At 43.7% G+C, this 9,494-nt stretch overlaps 1 protein-coding gene across 1 annotated transcript; it reads right to left on the minus strand.

Annotated features, from left to right (window-relative positions):
• Window positions 1-4,611: 4,611 nt before the first annotated feature.
• LOC134392483 (uncharacterized) lies at window positions 4,612-9,083 on the minus strand. The gene is made up of 3 exons (XM_063116853.1): window positions 8,984-9,083; window positions 4,778-5,402; window positions 4,612-4,679 (listed from the first exon to the last, which is right to left on the minus strand). The coding sequence occupies exons 2-3, from the start codon at window positions 5,303-5,305 to the stop codon at window positions 4,647-4,649; spliced, it is 561 nt and encodes a 186-aa protein (XP_062972923.1). The 5' UTR covers window positions 5,306-5,402; window positions 8,984-9,083; the 3' UTR covers window positions 4,612-4,646.
• Window positions 9,084-9,494: the final 411 nt, after the last annotated feature.

A 9,494-nucleotide genomic window follows, 5' to 3' on the forward strand; every position in this document is an offset into this window, starting at 1 on the left:
GCGGCTGTACACTCTTTCCTCTTTCGCCATTCCCAGTTGTAATTCTTTTTTTCAAGTGTTCTGACCTATGCGCATAGGTGCATATACATTTAATATTCTCCTTACAGAGCGCAGCGGAGTGCGTGTATAGTGTATAGCCGCAGAGCGCTGGAAAGTGTGCTTTGAACTCTATAGGCAAAGCTCAATTCTGGCGCGAAAAGTAGCCTCCATTTTTCCCCTTCACCTTTCCAGCCAGGCAGGGGGAGGGGGCAGGTATCCATTCTCCTCTGCCTTCCCTCGTTCACCATTTCCAGTTGTAATTCTTTTTAATTTATTTATATCCCACCTTTTCCCCCTTTACAGAGCGCCGGCTAGTATAGGCAAGCCCCAAATCTGGCGCGAGAAGCAGCCTCCATTTTTCCTCTTCAGCTTTCCAGCGAGGGAGGGGGCAGGTATACATTATCCTCAGTCGTTCACTCTTTTGGCTTTCTCATTTGTAATGTTACTTGTTTCTTTAGAAGAAAATGATGCTGTTTAAATGTCTAGATGTTGAAATGTAATTAATATTAAGTTTCTCCCCTCCACACACAAACCCACCCCGTCCCTACATGGATTATTGCACTCTAATGTGGAATGAAATGTTTACTTATAAAGCTTTTGCATGCCTTTTTCGTAAAATCACAGTGTTCCTTTTTTGCTGCTGAAGTTTACATGCATCTCTTAGAACTGATATTTCAGTTCAGGAACTTTACCTACTTTTGTATAGTTCTTCATATTTCAGGTAATGGTTTTATGAGGAGAGTTATTCCAAGTGCAATACTTTTAAAAGTTGCTTTATGTTTGGTGACATATTAAAAAACTACATTCTGTTAGCAATTCTGCTAAGTGATCATTGACCTAACATTAAAACCAAATCAATGAGTTAATGAGTTTAAGCAAGAGTTATCTTTCTTAATTAATAATATAAATTAAGTATGATGACCTATGTCGGGAGAAGGACAGGGGGAGTGTGACTTTGTTGATTCTCCTTGATCTCTCAGCGGCTTTCGATACCATCGACCATGGTATCCTTCTGGAACGTCTGGCTGAGTTGGGAGTGGGGGGCACTGCATTGCAGTGGTTCCGCTCCTACTTAGCAGGACGGCTCCAGAAGGTGGTGCTTGGGGGACATTGCTCGGCCCCGTGGACTCTTCAGTATGGAGTTCCGCAGGGATCGGTCTTGTCCCCCATGCTGTTTAACATGTACATGAAACCGTTGGGTGCGGTCATCCGGAGTTTTGGAGTGCGCTGTCATCAGTACGCTGACGACACGCAGCTCTACTGCTCCTTTTCATCCTCATCAGGTGTGGCTGTGGATGTGCTGAACCGGTGCTTGGCTGCGACAATAGACTGGATGAGGGCTAATAAACTGAGGCTCAATCCAGACAAGACTGAGATGCTGCTGGTGGGTGGTTCCTCTGATCGGATGGGGGGTGTTCAACCGGTTCTGGATGGGGTTGCACTCCCCCTGAAGGAGCAGGTTCGTAGCTTGGGGGTTCTCCTAGAACCATCTTTGTCACTTGAGGCTCAGGTGGCCTCGGTGGCACGGAGTGCTTTCTACCAACTTCGGTTGGTGGCCCAGCTACGCCCCTATCTGGACAGGGATAACCTAGCTTCAGTTGTCCATACTCTGGTAACTTCCAAATTAGATTACTGCAATGCCCTCTACATGGGGCTGCCTTTGAAGACGGTCCGGAAGCTGCAGCTTGTGCAAAATGCGGCGGCCAGATTGATAGCTGGAACAGGGAGGTTTGAGCATGTAACACCGATTCTGGCCCGCTTGCATTGGCTGCCTATATGTTTCCGAGCCCAATTCAAGGTGCTGGTCTTAACCTATAAAGCCCTACATGGCTTGGGACCACAATACCTGATGGAACGCCTCTCCCGACATGAACCTACCCGTACACTGGGCTCAACATCTAAGGTCCTCCTCTGAGTGCCTACTCCAAGGGAAGCTCGGAGGATGGCAACAAGGGAGAGGGCCTTCTCAGTGGTGGCCCCCCGACTGTGGAATGATCTCCCCGATGAGGCTCGCCTGGCGCCAACATTGTTATCTTTTCGGCGCCAGGTCAAGACTTTTCTCTTCTCCCAGGCATTTTTAACAGCATTTTAACAGCATTTAACAATGTTAAGTTTGTTTTTAATGGACCCCACAATTGTTGTTTTTAAATGGATACTGTTGTTTTTATACTGTTTTTATGTGTGTGTGTGTGTGTGTGTGTGGTTTTAAATTGTATACTTTTAATGTTTACTATTTTTAAATGTTGTAAACCGCCCAGAGAGCTTCGGCTGTGGGGCGGTATATAAATGTAATTAAATAAATAAATAAATAAATAAATATTTTTATTCTTCATAATCCTTAGATCTGAGAATGGCAAGTGGCAGTAAGGGCCAAGGCACCTCATGGCGTCACCCAGAAATTCTTGATTTGTTTGACATATGGGGGGGAAGAAAAACTTCAGGAGCAACTGAGGGCAACCCATCGGAACAATGATTCATTTGAAGTCATAGCACAGGAACTACAAAAGAGGGGGCACAACCAAACAGCTGTAGAGTGCAGGAGGAAAAGCAAAGCTATGAGACTTGAGTACCGCAGAGTCATCATGCACAATGCAAAGTCAGGGAACAATGCAACCACATGTCCCTACTTCTCACAGCTACACAGCGTTCTCAGGGGTGATGCTACAATGAGACCTAAGCGTGTAGTATCAAGTTTAGAAATTAGAAGGACCATGCCATCATCAGGCAGCAGCAGCTCATCCGGAAGTTCATCGAACATCAGTTATGGGTCCTCACAGGAAGAAGAAAATGTGCCTCTGGAAACGGTGAATACTGAAGACCTTTACAATGGTGAGTATTTTTTTTTTGTTAATATTATATTTCTCCCTTACCTACAGGAGAAGTGTGTATTAAGTATTTTTTTTTTTTTACTACTCACAGATGAACAGGTCAGCATGGATTCGGATCCAAATATGAGCTGCACAGTGACAGATCAAGAGCAAGCACCGATTACTGTGGAGCAAGGTTTGGATCTGTTAAAGATGGGCTGACAATGTTTTGGGTTTTGAACCTGTTTTCCCCGGGGTAGCATTGGCTACGAGTAATCATATGTTTTCCAATGCAATAATCACATTTAATAATGCTGTTACTTTTTATTACTGTGCTTTTAAAAAACATTCTAATGTAGAATATTAACATTGTAACTATTTATATTCCTCAGTTTAATAACATGAACCATTGTGAACATGTGAAGTATGGAAAGAGAAACTGAGTTCATCTTTTTCAACTTATATTCACAGAAACAGCCTCAACCAGCAGCACTGCAGCTGATGCACAACAGCAAGCATCCCAGCACCCTGGAACTGGTAAATCTTACATTATACCATCCATCTTATTTTATGGTTTAGAAATTAATATTCTAAGTCATGATAATGCCAACAACCACTACCTCTAACTTCAATTCCTTTTTTTTCTTATCAGACACAGGGATTCCAAATACACAGGCCACTTTGTCGCCTGCCACAAGGCTTGCGATGATTAGAAATCGAAAAACCCGACGTACAGCAAATGATATTGCTGAACGGTTAATGCAGCACTCTTCGTCAGAAAGTGCCAAAACAAGAGCAATGATGCAGGAAGATTCAAGTGTTTTTAATGATTTCTTATGCAAGTCCTTGGAATCAGATGAGGAATACAAACGCGACAGGAAGATCCTGATAAACTCTATTGCACATCACTCATCTATTTTGGAACGCCTGGTTGATAAAATTCCAGATGCCAACAGCATGGCACGACAGAGAAATATCCAGGCTGCAGAAATAGCTGAGATTCAATCTGCTGCTCAGCATGTAAATGAGATACTTGAAAATGAGGAAATTATGTCTAATAATTCCTCATCTGCTACATCTACTCCAAAAAGAGGTGTAGAAAATCCTGAGCGTCCAAGACGGCTGATTAAACGTCCCTTGGTGTTTTCTCCATAACTGTCAAAGTAGTGTGGAAGTAACCTAAAACTTGTTAAATGTTAATGTATCTGGTTTATGATGTTGTTACAGGGTTGCTGTACTTGTAAAGTTTTTTTTAGTATTTAGCACGTTTACCTTTAGTAGTTTAATGGAGCTTTAGCAGATGCTGTAAGTCCCAGAAGGCTTATTAAACCTCCTATTGTGTTTTCACCATCACTTTAATATTAGTCATCTAACCACTTTAAACGTGTTAAATGTTTATGGAGTTGGTAAATGCTTTGTTTAAACTGTGGTTCTACTGTAATAGTTCTAATTTTGTTTTTTTAAAAATTAAGTTAGGGTTTTAAGGCCTAGAAGTCAAAAGTGTTACTGTTACTCTTTAAAAGTTCTGCTTTACTGCATTGTAAGTATTATAACTACAATAAAGGAGAGAACACGTTTATGTTTTCTTTGCAACAACTATTTTTTAACTGCAAGGTCATATGATTTTTTTATACTGTACATTTCTTTCTTTTCTTTATAACAACATAATAAAGTTATTTTTTACAATAAAAACTATTATTTACAAAAAAAAGTTATTTATACGTGATCAATTTGGAGGGGCTTGTGCTGCTGGACCCGCTTGCAGCCCGATGGTGTGTCTCAGCTGCCTATTTTCCTCCTCTAATATGGAGACTCTCCTTTCCAAGCGACGCACTATGAATAGAGTAAGTATAACCGTTACTATTCCATGCAGGAAAGTGGTTATTGACAATTCACACTTTAATTTTTTTTTTTAAAAAAAAAAAATTTACTTGTGTGAAAAGAAGCCTCCAGCCGAAGGACAGCCTGAAGCACTGGCTCATTTGTTGTCCCCGAGGATTCCCCTGACTGCTCAGCTGCAGGAGGTGGGACGGTTGATGTGCCTGAAAGGGAAAGCATGTACTTTCCCTTTCAGTTATAACTGAGGGAACATTTTCCTCCGCCACTTCCAACCGAGAACTGAGGCACCGCCATCTGCTCTTCAGCCTCCCAAAGGCACGTTCGACCACGTTCCGGGCATGGCTGAGGCAGTAGTTGAAGTGAGCTTGCGGTGGCTCAAGGTTACCACCATAGGGCTTCATAAGCCATTTTCGCAACGGATAAGCCCCATCAGCAACAATGAAAGGCGGCACGACGTCCCCAATTCTCCAGACCTCATTTGAGGGGCAAAAAAGTCCTGCATCCATTGCCTCAAAGAGGGATGAATTTCTGAATACATGGGCATTGTGGTTCCTTCCACTCCACCCCACGTCAATATGGGTGAAGCGGCCAGTGTGGTCCGTAGTCCCCTGCAGAATCATGGAATAATAGTTTTTGCGATTGATGAAATCGTTGCCTTGCCTTATGGGACAAACTATTTCAATATGGCATCCATCGGTGGCTCCGCAGGTTCATTACCTGTATTTAAAAATGATAGTCAATTTTTAAACCACCAGTAATGTTAACATAGATAATGTTATTAAACGAATATGCACCTATGCACATAGGTCAGAACACTTGAAAAAAGAATTACAACTGGGAATGGCGAAAGAGGGAAGGCTGAGGAAAATGGATACCTGCCCCATCCCCCATCCCTGGCTGGATAGGTGAAGTGGAAAAATGGAGGCTGCTTTTCGCGCCGGATTTGGGGCTTTGCCTATAGAGTTCAAAGCACACTTGCCTGCGCTCTGTAAGGAGAATATTAAACGTATATGCACCTATGCGCATAGGTCAGAACACTTGAAAAAAAGAATTACAACTGGGAATGGCAAAAGAGGGAAGGCTGAGGAAAATGGATACCTGCCCCATCCCCCATCCCTGGCTGGATAGGTGAAGCGGAAAAATGGAGGCTGCTTTTCACGCCAGAATTGAGCTTTGCCTATAGAGTTCAAAGCACACTTTCCAGTGCTCTGCGGCTGTACACTGTACACGCACTCTGCTGCGCTCTGTAAAGAGCCTATTAAATGAATATGCACTCATGCGCATAGGTCAGAACAATTAAAAAAAAATTACAAAAAGGGAATGCCGAAACACTGAGGAAAATTGAACGTCATTTTCACTTGTGCATCCAATTCTTCTTAGAAGAAATAAAAAATACCTTTCGATGATCGCCAAGATAGACTGTGCGACGAAGAAGAACTAGCTCCATTGCCAAGCACACTTCAACAAAGACCTCGCCAACTGTTGAGCGGCCAACCCCAAACTGCTCTGCTGCATTTTTATAGAACCCCGGGTTAGCCAGCTTCCAAATAGCAATTGCCACACGCTTAGCCACTGAAAGCGGCTGCCTCATGGCCGTCTGGTTCCTCTGGAGTGCAGGAGTCAGCTCAGCAACGATTTCAAACAGCGTGGCTCGAGTCACCCTGAAGCTCTCGATCCACCTTTCGTCATTCCATACTTTCAGAACTAAATTCTCCCACCAGTCCTTGCTACTGGGACGGACCCAGTAGCGTCTGAAAAAAGCAGGGAGATGAATGAACTCGGTGCCTAAAACCACAAAGTTCCTCTCCTGCTCCAGCTGCTGCAAGAACAGCATCCTCCGTCTCTGGTGCATGTTCATTATTTTAAGGAGTCGCGAGCGGCGACGATGGTAATCATCCTCGATCACAGACAGTGCTCGAAGAGCACATAGGAGTAAATTGATGGAAACAGCCATGATGCTGACTAACTCCATTTGGCTATCCATCTTCTCCACAAAGATCACAACGAACGACCAAACAGAGAATTCTGGGTTTGGAGGAATTTTTTAAAAAGGGGGGGAGCAAGAGAGAACGTCACAAGCATCCCCCAAAGCCAGCCCCTAAGAAACGCCCACTTGGGACAGAAGGGACAGAAGGGACAGAAGTGTGAACCGCTCAGACGAAACAAAACGAAAGAAAAGCCGCATCAAGCAATAAGAAAGAGCCGCCTCATATAGGAACGTTCTTAAAAAAGGCGACCTGAAGCGATTTCGGAACGACGTGTGGATCCGCCCTATGCTCTAGGAATAAGCCTAATCCTTTAAAAACGTTATTTAAGCTTGAGGGCATTGCTATGTCTTCTTATAGTGAATTCCGTAAGTTAACTATGTGTAGTGTGTAAAAGCACTTTCTTTCGTCTATCCTGATGTTACTGCCAATCAGCTTCATTGGGTGATCTCAAGTTCTACTATCACGAGCAAAGACCCTTTACTCCCACCCATCCCTAAACTAAAAGACCCTTTACTCCCACCCCTCCCTTTAGCCTTTGCCCACATTGGGAAGGTGCTCTTGTCCAACTCTATTGGGAAATGTCCGTGTATCAACATGACAGAAATGACTCTGAATATTGTCTTGCATTGTTTTGTGCCAACTCAGAGCCCACCACTTCTGCATTTGCCTGAGCTCTTTCCCATATGCCAAGCAACCAGGACAAATTCCTTTTAGCTCTGTGGTGGCTGCAGTAGAGTGACAATCCTTCCCCAGTCTCCCCCACCTGCCCCACACATGCACTGCCCTCCTTGGTTTCTTTCTTTCTTTCCTTCCTTCCTTCCTTCCTTTAACAGGCAATGCATTTTTATGCTGGCTTGAAGGGGGAGGGGGAGGGGAGGGTTGCATGAAAGGACTCTGCAGCAGCTGCTGATGGCCAACATCCCAGTGCAAGCTCAGCGAATGGGGCTGTGATGGATGGATGTGCAGGGCGAGAGGTAATAAAGTGGGCCCCAGTCATGTAATCTTCCATTAAAATGAAATGCATACCAGGAGCGTGGCATTGCTGCAGCTTGTACCATCTCCCACAGAAGATCATGAATAAAAGAGGCAACTGCACTGCTGACAGATGCCGGCATGCATAAAGGACAGTTCCTACAGAAAGGCAAGGTCCCAGCTAACAGATGGACTAAAGATGTGAGATGCAGGAAGATTTAGCTAGCTAAATAATTCACGGGAATGTCGTCTGTTGAGCCGGTGCTTTGTGACGAGAGCCAGCAGATGGAAAGGCCGGACAGGCCTTTCCCACAAACCCATTAAGAACGTTGCTTGCCTGAGTGACAGCATGTTGCGCGAGGCACCAGCAGGGAGGGGCAATATGCCTTCGGCGCTCCTTCCACAAGGTCAAAGCAATGGCTCATTCAAAGGCTGCAGCCTTCGCTAGAGGTTTCCTGCTGGTTCCTCATTTCCACCTGTGGGGGGGGGACGTGGGAGCAGAGGCAGGCGTGGAACAGGAGCAAGAGTGGACCAAAGCAAGGGGTGATGCAACCGAATCCACAATCCTCTCCATGCTTCGAAACAGTATTCATAAGATAGTCTAGGCAGCTGAGCTCTTTGGTACTCATACATAAAACAAAAAAATGTAATAATAATAATAATAATAATAATAATAATAATAATAATAATAATAATAATAATGATGATGCCACTTATCAAATGGAAATAATAAATTCACATTATAAGCATGCCCAGTTTCCAAAGTTTAATATGGAAGAGAGCTCCCTAGATAGTAGCTCCAGGACCTGCTTGAGGAGTAATACAAGGGCCCAACCTTGAAGCATGGGGTGTAATATTAAATGGAGCGCCTTGAGCAAGTGCAGGATGCTTTTCTCTTAGCACTGAGCAAACACAAGTATCCCACATGACTGGGCTTTAGGCGGCAGAGACTTCTGGTAGCTCTTCATAATGGGATAGAGTAGAGAGCAGGTAGGTTTCTGGACTCTCTTCCCCCTCAAGAAATAGACTTGCCACATCTGTCTCCAAAAGTGCATCAGGGGATCATGAGGCAGCAGCAGAAAGAAAGGGACAGAATTATTCCCCAGCATAATCTGGGAATATTATGAAGTTCTTTTACAACTCTGCCCAGATTATGCTGGGCATTCTTAAAATCTTCACCCACAATTTATTTATTTTAATCCTCCTTTGGCAAGTTTACATTCTAAATAAATAAATAAATTCAATCATTACCCTCTAATACAAGAATCTGTTTTAAAAAAAACCCGGAACCCCCCACCCCCACCCCCCAGAACAAATAAAAGTTTTCTTTTGATTTACTTGTTTCTTTTGGTATTTTCTAGGGCTGCGCACGGACTCCCCTGATCCGCTCTGTATCCCGATCCGCAACTTTCAGATTGGGTCTGCTACACTTTGGGATGATCCGCCTCAGTTCCCCTCCGTGGCGGATCTGGATCTGGAATTCCGTGTTAGTATTTGTATTGTATGTGTAATTTTACAAAGAATAAATTCACTGAAGAATGAATTAGGCAAAAGATTGAACCAATCTAAAAGCAGGTCTTTAAAATTAAGGCACAAGAAACGCTGAATCATTCCGTGTCAGCCTGTTAACCATTTAAATAGGCGAGTGTCTCAAACAGAGTAGTATGCGGAAGTGAATAGGAGGTGGAATGTACATGCTGCTGTGGGAGTTTGTTTGGGAAGCTGTTATCTCGTCGTTCGGTGGCTGCAAGAGCGAAGACCTCAAGCAAGTTCAGCCTAAAGGTATTCAAGAAAGACTTTTACAAAGGAAAGAAGGAAAAAGGACTCTTTGCAGAGGAAAAGAATGTAA

The sequence above is a fragment of the Elgaria multicarinata genome, chromosome 1, assembly GCF_023053635.1.
Source record: "Elgaria multicarinata webbii isolate HBS135686 ecotype San Diego chromosome 1, rElgMul1.1.pri, whole genome shotgun sequence".
NCBI lineage: Eukaryota > Metazoa > Chordata > Lepidosauria > Squamata > Anguidae > Elgaria > Elgaria multicarinata.